This window comes from Arvicanthis niloticus, chromosome 6 (assembly GCF_011762505.2).
Source record: "Arvicanthis niloticus isolate mArvNil1 chromosome 6, mArvNil1.pat.X, whole genome shotgun sequence".
Taxonomy (NCBI): Eukaryota; Metazoa; Chordata; class Mammalia; order Rodentia; family Muridae; genus Arvicanthis; species Arvicanthis niloticus.
The window spans coordinates 102,890,996-102,908,525 of record NC_047663.1 but is presented as its reverse complement, the minus strand read 5'-3'; the positions used below and the strand labels follow the sequence as shown (position 1 = coordinate 102,908,525).

The 17,530-nt window shown below is 43.4% G+C and overlaps 1 protein-coding gene across 2 annotated transcripts in view; it reads left to right on the top strand.

The window, feature by feature from the left end:
- Window positions 1-2,581: 2,581 nt before the first annotated feature.
- Window positions 2,582-17,530, top strand: part of Parn (poly(A)-specific ribonuclease) — a 125,819-nt gene continuing 110,870 nt past the window's right edge. For both annotated transcript variants that reach the window (XM_034507847.2, XM_034507848.2), the window contains exons 1-8: window positions 2,582-2,746; window positions 3,173-3,250; window positions 4,772-4,851; window positions 5,866-5,933; window positions 6,028-6,109; window positions 12,412-12,472; window positions 14,933-15,077; window positions 16,563-16,628. In XM_034507847.2, the coding sequence (XP_034363738.1) occupies window positions 2,728-2,746; window positions 3,173-3,250; window positions 4,772-4,851; window positions 5,866-5,933; window positions 6,028-6,109; window positions 12,412-12,472; window positions 14,933-15,077; window positions 16,563-16,628 (599 nt within the window). In that variant the 5' untranslated portion in view covers window positions 2,582-2,727. The remainder of the gene's footprint in view (window positions 2,747-3,172; window positions 3,251-4,771; window positions 4,852-5,865; window positions 5,934-6,027; window positions 6,110-12,411; window positions 12,473-14,932; window positions 15,078-16,562; window positions 16,629-17,530) is intronic.

The window sequence follows — 17,530 nt, the reverse complement described above, 5'->3', positions numbered from 1 at the left end:
CAGTGGGCTGTGAGATGCGGAGGTCCTGTAAAGTAGCTGTCTGCCCAGTGCTTTCACTCTCTGGAAACAAATGCGAGACATGTTAACAGAAAAGACACCGATAGAATTCTTGGTGGAGGAAGCTCCTTCAGAGCCTGATGAGTCTGAGGCGGAACCGCTCTTAAAAGACAGTAAAGATTATGAGTTGCTTGGCAGTATTAATAGGAAAGCGAAAGCGCTGCTGTAAGAAAGTGACGATGATGAGGGTTGGGATTTGGAGGATGAAGCAGCTAAGTATAAGCCAGATGAGGACAGATCGTTTCCATGATCAGGAGTCGCAGCGGCTGCCGGCTCCTGCTATAGAAAGGCCAGTCCCTTGACCCGGTAAATTTCTTCCGCCAGTGGGGTTTGATGGCGCCATGGTGGAGGCCAAGAAGACCGGAGATTTTTCACTTACTTGTCCTGTAGTATTCTATGATGAGGAGGCACCTCATTCAATGGGATGGGCTCCCATTGAAGACCTTGAAAGAGCTCGGTCTGCAGTAAAAACCTTTGGCCCCTCTGCTCCTTATACTTTACAAGTCTTGGATGCAGTAGAAAGCCAGTGGCTGACACCGTATGATTGGGATCAGACAGCCAAGGCTACTTTGACTCTTGGGGATTATATGTTGCGGAGGACTGACTATGAAGACAGGGCCCGAAAGGCCGTACAACAGAGCATCTTTAAAAAGGGGACAAAACCTACAATGTCAATGTTTTTAGGACAAGGAAAGTACTCTCGCCTGGCTAGCCAGATGAGGATACCTAGGCCAATTTTAGAGCAAGTAACCCAGGCAGCGGTACTTAGCTGGAAGGCTCTTTCCCCTCCTGGGGCCAAGACCACAGGTCTATCAGGCATAAAACAGCAGCATGACATGAGGCATATGACAATTTTGTTGCCAGATTAGAGGAAGCCATTAACAGAATGCTACCTCCTTTGGAGGGGACTGAGATGTTGTTAAAACAACTGGCTTGGGAAAATGCCAATTCATTGTGCCAGGACTTGATTAGACCAATCTGAATACTAGGGAATTTGCAAGAGTACATTAAGGCCTGTGTAGATGCCTCATCAGCAGTAGTCCAAGGATGACCTATGCTGCAGCAATGAAAAAGAGTACCATTTAGTGCCTACGTTAAGAAAACCTATGGAAATGGGAAAACGTTAGGTAACCAGGAACCTATGTGCTTTGGTTGTGGAAAACCTGGCCACATGAGAAAGGATTGTAAAAAACCTGGCAGAACACGTGGAGACCTTGCCCTAAATGTGGGAAAGGGAAGCATTGGAGGAGTGAGTGTAAATCAAAGTTCCATAAACATGGAACTCCCTTAAATAAGAAAGTAGAGAGTCCAAAAAACTAGAAGAGGGGCAACCTCTTAGCCCCCCACAGAGAGGGCAGTAGTCAAGAACTGTAAGCATTGAATCCGGAGGCTCCACCATTTACCATATATCATCTCCCCCGGTGTGGGACCCCCGACTGGGTCTGCCTGTGGCAGCTTTCGTAGAGTGTTAGTCACAACGTAGGCTCCCAAAAATGGCTTTGCCTTTTCTGATTACCTAAGAAACTGCATCCCCATCATTCTCTGCTGCAGCATTTTGCTCTTTATCTCCATAGCAACTATCATGTTTCCAAGTAGCAAGTCTGATTTCTGCCTGGCTTTTTTTCTTATCCAAGTTTTTAACTGCAATGGGACAATCACCATGCTTTCTCATAGTATCTGCATCCTACCAAAGTGGCATAGTACCGGAGCTCAGGAAACGGGGGCTGTGGAGGGTTCCGTGGGAAAGAGCCCTTGCTGCGGAATCAACCAGAGTCACGTACACATCCCCAGCACCCATGTAAAAAGCTAGGCACAACCCTGCAATCTTGTGGACCCAGGGTTGGGATTCAGAGACTGGCATTTTAGGAGCTCTGGCCAGCCACTCTGGCTGAAACAAGTTCAGTCAGTGAGAGGCCCTGTCTCAAGGAAGGTGGAGAACAAGGACAGACACCGGAGATCCTCATTTGCTCGTTACTAGTGATCACCGACCACCGTACACATGCACACATATACTTCTCCAACACTCCCCCACAAATTAAGCAAATATTATATATTTGTATATATAAAATTAATTAAAAATTTTTTTAGATAGACTCTCATTAAGTTCCCTAAGCTGGCCTCGAATTTGCAATTCCCCTGCCTCATCCTTCTCAGAGCCGGAATTATAGACCCAGGGAAGGCCAGTCCTTAAAACCCTTGATCAGCCGGGCAGAGGTGGCGCACGCCTTTAATTCCAGCACTTGGGAGGCAGAGGCAGGTGGATTTCTGAGTTCGAGGCCAGCCTGGTCTACGAGTGAGTTCCAGGACAGCCAGAGCTATACAGAGAAACCCTGTCTCTAAAAACAAAAACAAAAAAAAAAACCCAAACAAAAAACCAAATCTCTTGATCAACCAGGTTCAGGACAGGTAACTTTTTCAACACATGGGCCAGGCCTTGAGACTTTGATCCATTGCCCCTTTTCCCTTTCTTGTCAGCCCGGAGGGCCCGGCCCCGCCCCTGACGTGACACAGCTCTGACGCAGGCGCCGCGGCGCGCGCTGTTTCCGGAAGTGTCCTGTGCGGTCTGTTTCGAGGTGGCCTCCGACATCCCCGCCGCTGCTTTTGCCGCGGAACTCTGCGCGTGGACCGGCGTCGGCCTGGGCGGGGCCAAGGTTCCGTCTGCGCCGCAGGATGGAGATAATCCGGAGCAGTGCGTGTCCGCCGCACAACCCCCATCCCTGTCCCCAAACCTACCCAGCGTGCTAGGCCCAGACCTCGTGTGCTCGGCGGGGCCCAGGATAAGTCAGTTCTGCCGGGCTTTACATCCTCTGAAAACTGGTGCTGCTGGTGGGACGTGTCGCCCTGCGAAGCGTGCACCCTTGGCATCCATCCATGCCTTTCTCTTCCCCGCTCACCTGCTCAGTCCTGGACCTTTTCAGTCGTGCATACTTCGAGGCTTGATTCCTCTATCTAGTCACCCCGGAGGAGGTGTCTCTTGTGGTCCTTGCACACTTAGGGACTTGACCGTCTTCTCCGATGCTCCGGGAGCTCCTCCAGACCTTTCTCCCATCTCCCTTTAGTTGGTGGGCAGGAAGGCAGGCCACCTGTTCTGAGCCTCTTCTTGGTTTCTCTGCAGATTTTAAGATTAATCTTCACAAAGTGTACCAGGCCATAGAGGAGGCTGACTTCTTCGCCATCGATGGGGAGTTTTCAGGTATAACTCCCTTGAAAGCTCTGGGCTTACACCTTGTATAGATAGCTAAGCCTCCTTGCCTCCTTGCTCACTGGTCATGGCAACAGCCTGAGAGAGCTGTGGTGGTTTTGTGGTTGGTCAGGGTGTGAGATTTTTGGATAAAGATTATGGTTCTGGTGCTGCTTAAACTATTTAGATGTATATGGTTAAAAAGCACGGGTTTAGGTTGAAGTCTTTCTCTTTTGACAAAGTACACCTATCCATGTTTATCATTTTGAAATGCACACCACACACACACACACACACACACACGTATATGGGTGGCTTGTGTGTGTGCGTGTGTGTGGAGGCTAGAGGTTGTTTTGGGGTATCTTCCTCTGGCTTATGTTTAAAATGAGTTTTCAACGCATTTCTCTTGTTGAGTCTAGAGCTGGCTATTTTACTTAGATGGCTGGCCAGCAGGCCCCCAGATCTATCTGTCTCTCCCACAAGACCATGCTGGGGTTCCAGGTGCCAGGATTACAGCTGTGGAGCCCTGTTTCCGTGTGTTGACATGCTCAGTTTTTATATGGTGAAGGTCCAAACTCAGGTCCTCTTGTTTGCATGGCAAGCACTTTACCCTTTGAGACATTTCCCCAGTCCTGTTTCAGCTGTTTTTGAGTGGTTTTGGAATTTGGTAGCATTAACTACACTCATGTTGCTGTGCAGCCAGTACCCTCCATTTCTGGAATTTTATTTATTTATTTATTTATTTATTTATTTATTTAATCTTAAACAGATCCTACTGATGGGTTTATTCTATTACTCCCTTTAGCCTCTATCAGCCGTTATTTGTCTTTGATTGTGAGCACTCTAGACATATCATGTGAGTGGAAACCTATAGTATTTTGAGACTGGCCAGGGCTGTACTTAGATGGCAAATAAAGGTATTACTTAATACTTTAGTACAAGTCTTCATTGCTTAGCTCAGTAGATATACATGTGCTGCAGGTGTGTCTGTGTGTGTGGTGTTTAAGTGTGTGTACACACATGTGCGTGAATGGATGCTAGAGTTCAACACTGAATGCTTTTCCTCAAACGCTACTTTATTGTTTTGACACAGTGTCTCACTGAACCTGGAATTCACTGATTCAACTCGATTGGCTAGTTGGCCAGTGTGCTCCAGGGATCTACCTATCTCTGCCTCCCCAGCGTTGCACAGAGCTATTTGCATAGGTTCTAGGGATTCCAGCTCAGGTCTTCATGCTTACCCAGCAAGTGGTTTGCTGACTGAGCCATCCCCCTATCCTGTAATTGTTCTTTCTCTGTGAATGCAGGAGTCCAACCGAGGCCCTGTCATGTGCAAGGCAAGCAAACACTTCTACCAATGAACTACACCCACAGCACAAATTAATGTTCATTTTTAAAGAGTGTGATACACTTTGAATTAATTTTAACTAATGGGACTATGAATAGGCACTGAGTGGAGACTGACACACTAGCATTTGACAGTTTTACACTAGCATTTATTAACGAGCTTAATCTTTATTTTTTATGATCTAGGAATCAGCGATGGACCCTCAGTAACAGCATTAACAAGTGGTTTTGACACCCCAGAAGAGAGATATCAGAAGCTTAAAAAGGCAAGTGGATATTCTCAATAGTCTTTTTCTTTCTCATATGGATCCTCCTGCCATTGAATTATAGAAAGTTGGATTCATTAAATTTACACTTGCATGTTTTCTAAGTGAGGTGCATCTTTTCAAGTCCAGCCAATAAGTAACATTTTAGTGATGTTTAAAACAGCAAAAGTCATTGTTCTCTGAAAGACATTCTGGGGGGAAGGACTACTTTTTTTATTATTATTAATTCAATATGTAGGAAATAGATATGATGTAGTTTAAAGGATCAGTATTGGCTCAGGACCCTCCAGACCAAGTTCTCAACACAAAGGTTGGTTTGTTTGCCCCAGAGGAACAGAGGGCAAAGAATAAGAAATAAACATAGGAGACAGAGGATAAGGGAGAAGGGGAAGGGGACAAGGAGATGGGGCAGAGCTATTTGTCCTGGAGGGACAAAGGACGGCCTCTGGATAGAGAGGAGACAGACATAGTCAGTAGGCAAATGAGGGTTTTTAAAGGTAAAGGGAAAACCCCATGTTATGGTGAGGTGGTTAGTTTTAATTGGGCATGTTAATTAGATGAGCCAAAGGGGCTTTAGTTGCTGGACTTCAAATCTGATAGCTGGACCTTGGTAGTCAGCTACAGGAGGAAGTGGCCAAATAAGGGATAGACTTTGGTGACTAGCTTTAGGGATGTAATCTAACGGTTTTTAGTGAGGCAGAGGGACAAGAAGGGACAAGAAGGGCAAGGCCTGCCAGAGCCAGTTTACCATCTGGAGTTGACTCGTAGTTTTAGTAATTTGGAAATAAGCCTAATGATATGCTCTGGTGATGAAAGCTGGGTTCTTACTTGGGGATGAAATTAAGAACTGTGTGCACATGAATAAGACTGGTATATAGCCTGCCCCGTGTTTTCTTGTCAGAAGTGTTCTGCCTTAGCTATGCTGAGTGGTCCAGAAAGCCACCAGATTAAGAACACTTGTTCATGTGAGAAACCTGGCTCTCCTGTGTCTGATGTTTTATTTCCGTTTTCCAGCATTCCATGGACTTTTTGCTGTTTCAGTTTGGCCTTTGTGCTTTTAAATATGACCACACCAATTCCAAGTAGGTTGAATTAATGGGTGGTGGGAATTCCTAAATTGTCTCCTGATAATCACCCCTAAGTGTCCTTTTCTTTTCTTCTCTTTTCTTTCCCCAGGCATGTAACGAAGTCATTTAACTTCTATGTTTTCCCCAAGCCTTTCAGTAGGTCCTCACCAGATGTCAAATTTGTTTGCCAGGTTAGTAGCGGGTCTGCATTTTCCTTTTGTAAATTGTTGTTGGGATGGAGTAGAAATGTGGAACTTTTTAGATTCAGCTCTTGGAGGTGTGGGCCAGTTACTAGAATGCTCAGCATGAATGATACCCCGTGTTCCACACAGCACCACACAGTGGTACATGCCTGTGATTCAGCCTTGGGAAGGAGGCAGAATTAGAATTGAATTAGAAACAGTTCTTGACAACATAAGGAGTTTGAGGGCAGTCTGGACTATGTGATACTCTATCTTAAAAACAAAACCCCAAACCCTCCTCTGCAAACAAACAAACAAACAAACAAACAAACAAAAAGATTTAGGCTTTGGGTAAATGATCTCACCTCTCGGACCTTCATTTTTAGGTTTTTAAATTAATGACATTGTTATCTCTCTTTCATAATGTTATGAGAGATAGACTGCGGATAGGTACATAGAAATTAGATCATGAACTTTATTATTTATTAAGAAATACATAATATTTATAATTGATAATATTTACAACCATAAGTTTTGTACTATATCATAATTATATTAAAATAATTATACTTACAATAAATAATTAATAAATTACTTATTAATAATGTTGATTTGGGGAGCTTGACGTTACAGAGAGACTCCATTTGGGACTTCCTCCTCCCCTACTTCAGGACCCACAGACTTCTTCCTTCATTGTTTTTGTTCTTTCCAAGGATGGAGCTTTATTTTCTCAAAGAGTCAATCTTTTTTGTTTTGTTTTTGTTTTTTCAAGACAGGGTTTCTCTGTGTAGCCCTGGCTGTTCTGGAACTCACTCTGTAGACCAGGCTGGTCTCAAACTCATAAACTGCTGCCTTTGCCTCCGAAGTGCTGGATTTAAAGGCGTGCGCCACCACTGCCTAACTTTTTAAGCCTGCATCCTCTCCTCTAAGTCATAATTAGAAAAACCAAAAGTGGACAAGACAACATTTTTCTTTTGAGGAGAGCAAGAGTAGAGATGCAGGGAGGCTTACCCTTTGCTCTTGTGGTAGCTGGCTTGGCAGACACTGCTCAAATAAAGTTTCCCATCTGTCTGCTTGATTCTTTGTTGTCATGGATAAGGAGAGTGAACATGTGGGTGCATGACAGAAGAGGGGTTGCCTCGCCTCCCCTGCAATACTGAAGCCCAGCTTCTCTCCCCATAGTAACATGGGTGCATCTCAGTCTTCCCCCTTTTGCCATGAAAGTGGTACTGTAGCTGTGGGGCCCTAGAGGACAGAGTCCTGAGCACTTTCTTCCTCAGGTAGCAAGACAAGGGCTGAGACCGTAGCTTAGTAGGGAGAGTGCTTGCCTAGAAGGCAAAAGTCACTGGATTTGATTACCAGGACTTGCATAAACTGGACATGATGGTGCATGCCCACAATCCCAGACCTGGGGAGGCAGGGGAGGCTGATCAGAAGGTCAGGGTTATTCGTAGCTACACAACAAATTTTTGAGGCCAGCCTAGGGTATACAAACCCCTATCTCAAGAAGCGAAGATAGTAATTAAAATGTGCATAGTGTTACTTTAAAATAATGAAAGACACAAACCAGTGATACAGAGAGATCATTGAATACTTGGGAGCAAAGGGGGAAATGAAGGTAATTTTGTTCTTCCAGCCCTGACCGGCCTAGAACTTGTTAGGATGGGCTGTCCTTGAACTCAGTGCTTTGTTTGACTCTGCTTTCGGGGTCCTAGAGTTAAAGGTGTGAGCCTTCACACCTGGCTGCTTTTTTAGTTTTTAAAAGACAGATTATCACTTTATGGCTAAAGCTAAGGTTATAGATTCATATCATGTTTATTTTGGTCTTTTAGCTAGTTTTCTTAAGTTATTATATAAGCTATAGTTGATATTTCCTTTTCTCTTTTTATTTAATGGTCCTACTATGTGGACATAGGGTCTAGGGCCTCATGCATATGCAAGGATGCCTCTACTAGGTCGTCATATCTCTGACCTGATACTTCCTTTTTTTTCTGAAATCAGATACTAGCTGTTTACAAGTTGCTTTATTGTAGAGTCCTTAAACAGTGTTCGTAGACTGGGGGAAAATTGCCTCAGTTTGGAAACTTCTTTGGATAGAATTATTTTTAGAAGTAACAATAGTCATTCTGTTTATTTATTTATTTATTCATTTATTTGTAGACAGGCTTCAACTATGTAGCCCTGGATGGCCTGGAACTGTTTATAGGTATAGTCTGGCTGGCCTTGAACTTAAGATACAGCTTCCTCCCACCTCCCAATCTCCCACCTCCTGTGTCTGTCTTTCAAGCACTGGGATTAAAGGCATGCACCATCACACCAGCACAAGAACAATGATTTAAAATGAGGATGCTATGATTAATAATATGCAAAAACAGGGATCAGTGAGACGCCTCAGGTAGTGTTCTGGCTGCTCCCTGTTTGTCTTGACACAGTGTCACAGTGTAGTCCAGGCTGCTCTCCCTCACTTTGCAGCCAGGCTGACCACTAATTTGTAATTCTCCAGTCTCATCCTCCTTAGAACTGGCATTTAGGAAATATACTGAAGCAGATCAAAAGAGCTCCACCCATTGTATCATCTGTGGCATAGCAACATGCCAGCTGCTCCTTAAGGAAGATGATATTCTTGATGGTGGTCAGAGGTAGAAGTCTCAAATGCAAATTAAAATGCTGTTTTTTTTTAATTACTTTAAAACACTTTTTTATTATTATTATTATTGTAATAGTTACTTTGTTGCTGTGATAAATACCATGAGTAGGGCTGAAGAGATAGCCCAGGAGTGGTTAAGAGCATTGGCTAGTCTTCCAGAGGACTCAGATTCAATTCCCAGCAGTTGTGAGCTGCCACATGAATGTACATACGTGTACATGTAGGTGTGTACATAAGTACTTGTGCTTACCACAATGTACTCGTGGAGGTCAGAGGACAACTTGTGACAGTGTTCTTTTTCTACTATGTGGGTCCTAGGGATTGAACTCAGGCCATTAGACTTGTTGGTAAGACCTGCTGAGCCATCTTCCTAGGCTTTGGTCTGGAAGAGCAAAGGAACAGGCAGAGAAAGGTGTAGCCTTGGTGTGTGAGCTTGTAAATTATATGGATGACGTAGATGTGTCTTTGGATTTCCCAGTTGTTGAGACAAGGCCACCTGGCCCTAGGCAGGCCTCATGAAAGTTGTACATATGAGGATAACCTTGAAGTTTTGGTTCCCCTGCCTCTGCTTCCCAAGTCCTGATGTTGTATACCTGGTTTTATGTAATGCTAGGGATGGAACCACAGGGCCATGCATGTTAAGTTGGACTCTACCAACTGAGTATCGTTAGCCCCATAGAGTGGCTGGTTTTTTACTTTTCCTGTTTTCTCTTGTTAACGAACACTTCAGATTGAATGATTGTTACTGATTGGTGGGTGTGTTGACGCTAGCCTTTAATCCTAGCACTCTAGTACTTGGAGGTTGAGGTTAGCCTGGTCTAAATAGGGTGTTCTGGGCCAGTGAGAGCTAAATAGTGAGACCCTGTGTCCAAAAACAAATCAAAACAAAACAAAACCAAAAACCAAACAACCCCATCCCCACCAGCGATTTAGATTGCCATGCATAGTGGGACATACCTGTGATTCTAGGGTCTCACACATGACGGGTATGAGACACTTTATAGACCGAGCTATCTCCCTGGCTCTAAAGTTGTTGTTTGCTTGTTTTATTTAAAAGTCTATGAGTGCAGACTCTGGGGAGATGGCTGAGGGGGATATCAATTCAGATCCCTAGGACCAATGGAAAATCAGGACATGCCAACCACAATGTGTAATCCCACAGCCACATGTTGAGATAGATGGGTTCCGGGGCTAGGTGTTTGCTGGCTAGTCAGTCTGGCTGAAAAGGCAAGGATTCAATGAGAGGCTATATCTCAAAAAATAAGGTTGAGATTAATTGAGGAAAATTCTCAATGTTGACCTCAGGCTTTCACATATGGTTGCATGGGTGAGTTGAGTGCACCTGTGCACACGTGTTAACACCGCATACAGTCAAGTGCATGTAAAGACACAGCCAAATAGAGAATGGTAAGAAGATACAGACACGAATAGGCACATGCTCCCTTTTTCACATATTGCATGCGTGTGAGAGTGCGCAGGCATGCACACACACACACACACACACACACATACACACACATACACACATACACCACACACACCTGTAGAGCTGCGTTGTACAAGGTTTAGGTGCTAGAGCTTGAGTAGATTAAAGATTAAAGTTATACCACAATTGCTCTCAAAGAGTTCTCACCCTTAAATTATATGTGACCTGAAGGCAAAACAACTGTTTCCTTGAAAAACAAATGTTTAATGCTGTGATGCTAGGTAAGGTATGGAGGAGTGAGCTGCAGAATGCTATATAACCCATGATTATGTGGTAGAGAGAAACAACAATATGTATATACTTTTTGAATTCTTTCCTTTACTCCACCTTCTCTTTCTCTCTCTGTTTCCTGAGACTTGATCCCATATAGTTCAGGCTGATTTCAGGATTACTAAGTAGCCAGGACGACCTTGAACTTTTGTTCCTTTTACTAGATGTGTATCACAAATCTGCTTTTGTCTTTAATAAATGGTAAAATAATTGTGTGTATATCAAAGAATTTCTTGGAATAAATGCCATTGTGATTTATTTACTAGTAAATGATTGATTATGACTATACCTGGGTTTATGTGAAATTCTGTGGTGAGAGGGGACTTCTAATGGAAAAGTTCGGGTAGCCTTGGTTTGGCCCTTAGTAGACAAACCACATATCCAGGTCCCTCTCGATTTGCCTACAGAGGAGTGTTTACGTGAATACATGACTTTAGGAGAACATAGGAAACCACAGCAACTGCAGTACTGTTCTCTTTCCTCGCTTTGAGGAAGGGCCTCTGGATTTAGCTAAACTGATACAATCTTCAAAATTATTTACTAAGCTTTAAGATACATCTACTTGTATCTTTCAGCTTCTTCTAGGTGCAGTATATATTCTCTTAGTCAGGCTTGCTTAGTTAGGGATTATGTTTCTGGATCTTGAACATTAAGAATATCCAGCTGGCCAGGTCTGGTGGCACAGGCCTCTCATCCCAGCTACTCAGGAAGCTGAGGAGGGGGGAACAAGAGCTCAGTCCATCAGTGGGCTACAGGGTGAGTTCAAAGCTGTCTTTGACGACTCAACGAGACCTTGTTTGAAAACAAAAAACAAAACAAAACCTCCAAAACCCAAAACCCCCAAAGCAGAATGTTGAGGGCACAGCTCCATAGTAGAGCACTTGCATAGTGTGTGTACAGCCCTAGGTTCTATCCCACTTCTTAGAAACAGGAACCCAGAGAGAACATTGCGAGGGTTGGGATTGTAGTTCATTTGGTAGAGTGCGTTTGGAGAATGAATGAAGTTTTGTAGTCCATCCCCAGCAGTCAGAGACAGGTGTGGTTGTATGCAGCTGCAGTTTCAATGCTCAGAGGAAGCAGGAGGATGAGGAAATTCATGGCTACATGAGGCCATGTCTAAAAAAAAAAACAAATTACAAGATGAGACAAAAGAAAACAATATCCAATTACGATTTTGGGCCTTCAGAGCTGGTCAGACTTCTGAGTGGGTAAAAGTGTTTGCTCTGAGGTCACTTGAAGGTGAAAGGAGAGAAGCAGCTCCGCAGGTAGTCCTCTCCCTGACTTCCACTTGTGTATGCCATTCCACCATCGCCCCTTACATACACACACACACACACACACACACCTCAGTGCCCCTGTACAACTAATGATAAGATGATAAGATATGGCCGGGCGGTGGTGGCGTACACCTTTAATCCCAGCACTTGGGAGGCAGAGACAGGCGGATTTCTGAGTTCGAGGCCAGCCTGGTCTACAGAGTGAGTTCCAGGACAGCCAGGACTAAACAGAGAAACCCTGTCTCGAAAAACCAAAAAAAAAAAAAAAAAGATGATAAGATATGGGCCTTTTGTATATGAGTCAGTATAGAGGTTTATGAATGTACATTACTTCTGTTTACAGCCTTGTGGTCAGTGTAGTAGCAAGATAGAAGGAGCTTCCTGCTATTGGGGGATTATCTGTCTACTCAGTGAATTTTTAATAAATTTTATAACATATTATAAAGCTACTAAGGGGGAAGAACTGTGGTGTTTTAAGTAAATGAATAGTCCTGGAAGCTATGGCTAAAAACTGCATTCTGACTTTTGGTCTGCTTTCTTGTTGGGTTGTCATGGTTACTTGTCTGCATTATGTCTCTGCTGTCCTGAGGGTTGCCTCAAGTCTCACTGACTTGTGTGTTGTCTGTTTCAGAGCTCCAGCATTGACTTCCTGGCGAGCCAAGGATTTGACTTTAATAAAGTGTTTTGCAGTGGTAAGATTGTCTATGTGACTTAGCTTTGTAGTTGATAAACCTTCTAAATCCTTCAGAAGTAAATCTCATTTTGCTTGAGAATTAACCATTTTTTAAAATTATTTATTTATTTTACATATATGAGTACACTGTAGCTATTTTCAGTCACACCAGAAGAGGGCATTAGATCCCATTACAGATGGTTGTGAGCCACCATGTGGTTGCTGGGAATTGAACTCAGGACCTCTGGAAGAGCAGTCAGTGCTCTTAACCACTGAGCTACCTCTCCAGCTCCCGAGAATTACCATTTTTTAAAAGGCCTTTTAATTTTATTAATTTGCAGTTTAATATGTAAACCAGACTGGTCTCAAAATTGTTATGTAGTTCAAGGATGACCTTAATTTTTTTTCTGTTTTGAGACAGTGATAGGTTTCATGGTCAGGACTGGTGTTACTGGTGTGTGCTGCCCATTGGGCTTGTCAGTGGGTCCTGGGGCTCCACACTCACTCCTCACACTTTCATAGCAGGCATTTAACAGATTGAGCTATGTCTCTGAACCTCTGCTTTTGTTTTTTATTTAAAACTCTTTTTGCATTATATTATCTGTGCATGTGCCACTGTGTGGGTACCCAGAGAGCTCAGAGTGGCGATGCACCCAGGCCTTCTAGAAGGGCAGCAAATGCTGGTAACTGCCTCAGCTCCACCCTCAGGTTTTGTAGACCTTGATAATTCTGAGCTGAGCAGGAGAGTAGATAGTATTTCCTTGGGTGATAATGCAGCATCTTAAACTGTGACTTGATTGAGCCTCGTTCATTTGACCTGTGTAGGATTTAGTTACCTCTGTGTCCAAATGTGGGAATGTTTTCTAGTTTCTGCCCATGTGACAGGTGCGTGTAATTCTTAACAAAGTATACACAGTGTTCTGGTCTTTTGGTCACAGTACTCCCTTGTCCATTACTGTAGATCTTAAAAATTCGAGACACCTCATGGGGAGAGGTGTGGTCTGTGTAGTTGGGATGATTGTAGTTGCTCATCTTTGGGGATATGGGTCTGGACAGTGTGCTGAGGAGAGACGTGGCTTCCTCATGTCCCATCCTCACTGCAGAGCATAAGGCTTCGTCATCAGGGAGGTGACTATCAACTATTTGTAGAAGCGTGGCATTGGAGTGTTGGATAGTAGGACATAGTGGAATGACTGTCCTTTCCCATAAATGTTTGAGAGTGAAGATGCCAGGGAGTGGTAAGTCAGTGGAAGAACATTTGCCATCGTACGTGAGACTAGGTATCCACTTTACTATTGCAAAAAGAAAAGAGAAGGGAGAAAACAAAACAAAACAAAACAAAACAAAAAAACAGAACATTTGAGAATCAGATGTGGTAGTGGCTGCCTGCAATCCCAGTAGTTAGGAATCTGAGGCAGGAGTATTGCCAAGTTCAGTGCCAGCCCTGGCTACAGAACAAGAGGCGTTTTAAACACAGAAGCCCAGAATAACTCTTGTGGTAGGAGTTCTTTGAAGGGCTGCATCACAGGCTCATGACTTCCGGGTGTTTCCCAGGAGCTTGACCTCTGCGTGGCAGTGTTTGTGTGCTTAGCATGTATGTCCCCTTGCTCAGGGAGGCTTCAGTGTCCAACAGGATGATCAGAAATGCCCAGTTCTGTGTATTTCTTGAGGAAATCATACTAAATTGGATTGATTTTCTTGTCAACTAACTTTAGCATTCATCGAGGATTCTTGTATGTTTTTCCCTCTCAGAGAGAGGTCCCACCCTTGCTCTGCATACCTTTCTTACTTGTCTTTTGAGTTTTCTTCACAGTGGCCTTTTCTGCTTGTCTGATCAGAAGTTCCTTTTACTGAAGAACAGGTTGCCTCTGCTTGTTCCTTTATGTTCTCATCCATACAAAGTCAACACAGCACCAGTGCCTTATTTATTGCAATGCTGACCGAATGCACAAGCAATCATATTTCACAATCACTTCTCTATTGATTTTTTTTTTGTAATATAGTTAAAATATAGTCTGTATATGATAGATTTCTCGTTAGTTAAAAGGTTTGTGTATGATCAGAAAAAATGATGGATGCCTTTAATCCCATCAATTGGGAGGCAGTGAATTTAAGGCCAGCCTTATCTATATAGTGAGTTCTAGGACAGCCAGGGCTGCAAAGTAGGACCTGACTCAAAAGAACAAAAACAAATAGTTTTGTGTAAGGGCTGGACGCACAGCTCAGAAGTCTAAAGGTTGCTGCTCTTCCAGAGTGCTGGCGTTTAGTTCTTCCCATGCACATCTGGCAGATCACAGTGTCACTTCAGATCCAGGGGATCCAGTGCATTCTTCTCATCTCTGCAGGCACCTGTATGCAGGTTATAGGCACCTGTACACAAGACATATACATACATTTAAATACAAATAAATTTTTAAAAATAATTTTGTGTGCAAAATTGTTATTTCTTCTGATTTATTCTTTTAAAAATTATGTGTAGGAATTCCATATCTGAATCAGGAAGAAGAAAGACAGCTGAGAGAGCAATTTGATGAAAAACGCTCTCAAGCCAATGGGGCAGGATCTCTGGCAAAATGTCCTGTGACGATTCCTGAGGATCAGAAGAAGTTTATTGACCAAGTAATGTAAGTTCTTTAACTGACATGAGAGATGCACTAGGCATGGACTGGGGGCTGTTGTACACTGGCAGCATCTGCAGGGACCTAGATAGGTGTGATGTGAGAGGCAGGCTCTAATTGTACCCTACTGGAGAATGTCTGTCTCTCACCTGCTTTGTGTTTCACATGTACAGGTGTACATGCAAGGTGATGAGAGAAGCAGTATCTGATTGTGGCAGGATTTCTGTCTTTCACACCAACCTGTTCTTTAAATACAAAAGTGTTCACAGAAGTGTGAATGAGAGTTGTAGGCTTTAATTGTGCCATATCTGAATCCAGATAATAACTGCACATTGCATCACATCTGGACCTGTCCCATGCTACTGGGAGGGTCTCAGCAGGTGTGCAGATCTTCCTGGACCAAAGCTTGCTAGAATGTTCCATATATACTTGTTTCTCTATCGGCGAAGTTTCTGACAAACAGATTTACTCTGGGAGGAGTATCTAGTCTTTATAGGGTAGCTACCAGCATAATAGCTTTATTAGAAAAGTCAAAATTATATTGCTAGAATTGGCGATATACTTACAAATTCTGTGTATGTGTGAGTGGTATACACACATGTATGTGTGGGTGTGTGCATGAGGAGGTGAGAGAAGGGGGTTGGGTATCCTGCATCTCTCTTTATTTTATTACTTTGAGGCAAGATTTCTCCCTGGACCTGAAGCTTGAATCTTTTGGCTAGGCTGGCAGTCAAGCATGCCTTAATGATCCTCCTGCCTCTGCACTACTCCTCCCAACAGCACTGGGTTATGGCTCTTCGTTAAGCCATGCCTGGCTTGTGTTGGTGCTGGGATCTTCACTCACCCTCATGGCTGTGACTCTTAGCTAGCCTCTACAGCTCTACAACTGATAAATTGAGAACTTGTTACAATTTTGCTAGTGTCACCAATAATTTCATCCAAAGGATATGTCAAAATATATCTATTTTCTTTGGTTTTGATTGTCTTTTTTATTTGTTCAGACTCTATGGCAAGAGGACCTGTAAGCATAAGAAATATGTTCCTTGGGAAATGCTTGTTTATGAAGTACAAAGCCTAGGGTTTGGTCCCCAGCACTGCATGAATTGGGTGTAGTGGTGCATAGTTACACTTGTGGCATTCAGCAATTGGGAGGTAGAGGCAGGAGGATCAAAAGTTCAAGCCATCCTCACTGCATAGTAAGTTTGAGGTCATCTTGGGATATATGAGACTGTCTCAAAAAAAAAAAAAAAAAAAAAAAAAAGGGAAAAGACTAGACTGCTTCTGTATGTGTGTTCTAGAGATAGAAGCCCTGCCTCTGCTCGTCTTTGACAAGTGCTCTGTCACTGGCTTCACCCCCAGACCAGCATTTACATTCCTTTTGAATGTATCTATGGCTGATTATTTTGAGTATAGGTTTTGAGTACAATCACTGTTCTGATCACTTCATCCTTTCAAGGCACTGATGGTCATTGTCTGAATCTTATTCATCAGAAAGAAGATAGAGGATTTCCTACAAAGCGAAGAGAAGAGGAGCCTGGAACTTGACCCGTGCACTGGGTCAGTTGGCTTGTCTGTTGCATGCATTCCTTTTTAGGAGAGGAAGATTTCTGCGCTTGGATGCATGGGAGTTGTTTGTTTGTTTGAGACAGGGTTTCTCTGTGTAACAAGCCCTGGCTATCCTGAACTTGCTTTGTAGACCAGGCTGGCCTGGAACTCACAGAGATCCACCTGCTTCTGCTTCTTTTTTGTTTGTTGTTTTTTGTTTGTTTTTTTTTTGTTTTTTTGGGGTTTTTTTTTTTTGTTTGTTTGTTTGTTTGTTTTCGAGGAGACAGGGTTTCTCTGTGTAGTCCTGGCTGTCCTGGAACTCACTCTGTAGACCAGGCTGGCCTCAGAAATCCACCTGCCGCTGCCTCCCAAGTGCTGGGATTAAAGGCATGGGCCACCACCACCCGGCGTGCCTCTGCCTCTTGAGTGCTGGGATTAAAGGTGTGTGTGATCACACCTGGCTGATATGTGGTCTTTTTACAACATCCTTACAGTCTTTCTCTCAGGTGAGTTCCTAAGACTTGAATGCTAACTTGTAGCACTACCTCAGTAGGAATATTTATCTTCTGAGACTCAGAATGAACACTTTGTCTGCAACCTAGACTTTAGGCTATGCCCAGGAGCAGCATTGTTGGCCTGGAGAAGAGCTAAGCAGACATGGGCTTTAGAAGAGAACTCACTGTCAGGCCACCTCTGTTTTTTCTCTATAGAGAAAAATACAAGTCAGCATATGAGAGAGTATCTCAGCATTTTTCGTCCTTTCACTCTGTGACTTGCTTCACAGAGGAGTCAGAATGCAAATACCTGTTCTAAACTCTTCATACAGCTGCAGGAAGCAGTGGTTGGTCATAATTTCTACCTATTCTCTAAAAGCAATATAATAACATTAAAATGTTGATAAAGACAGATGATAA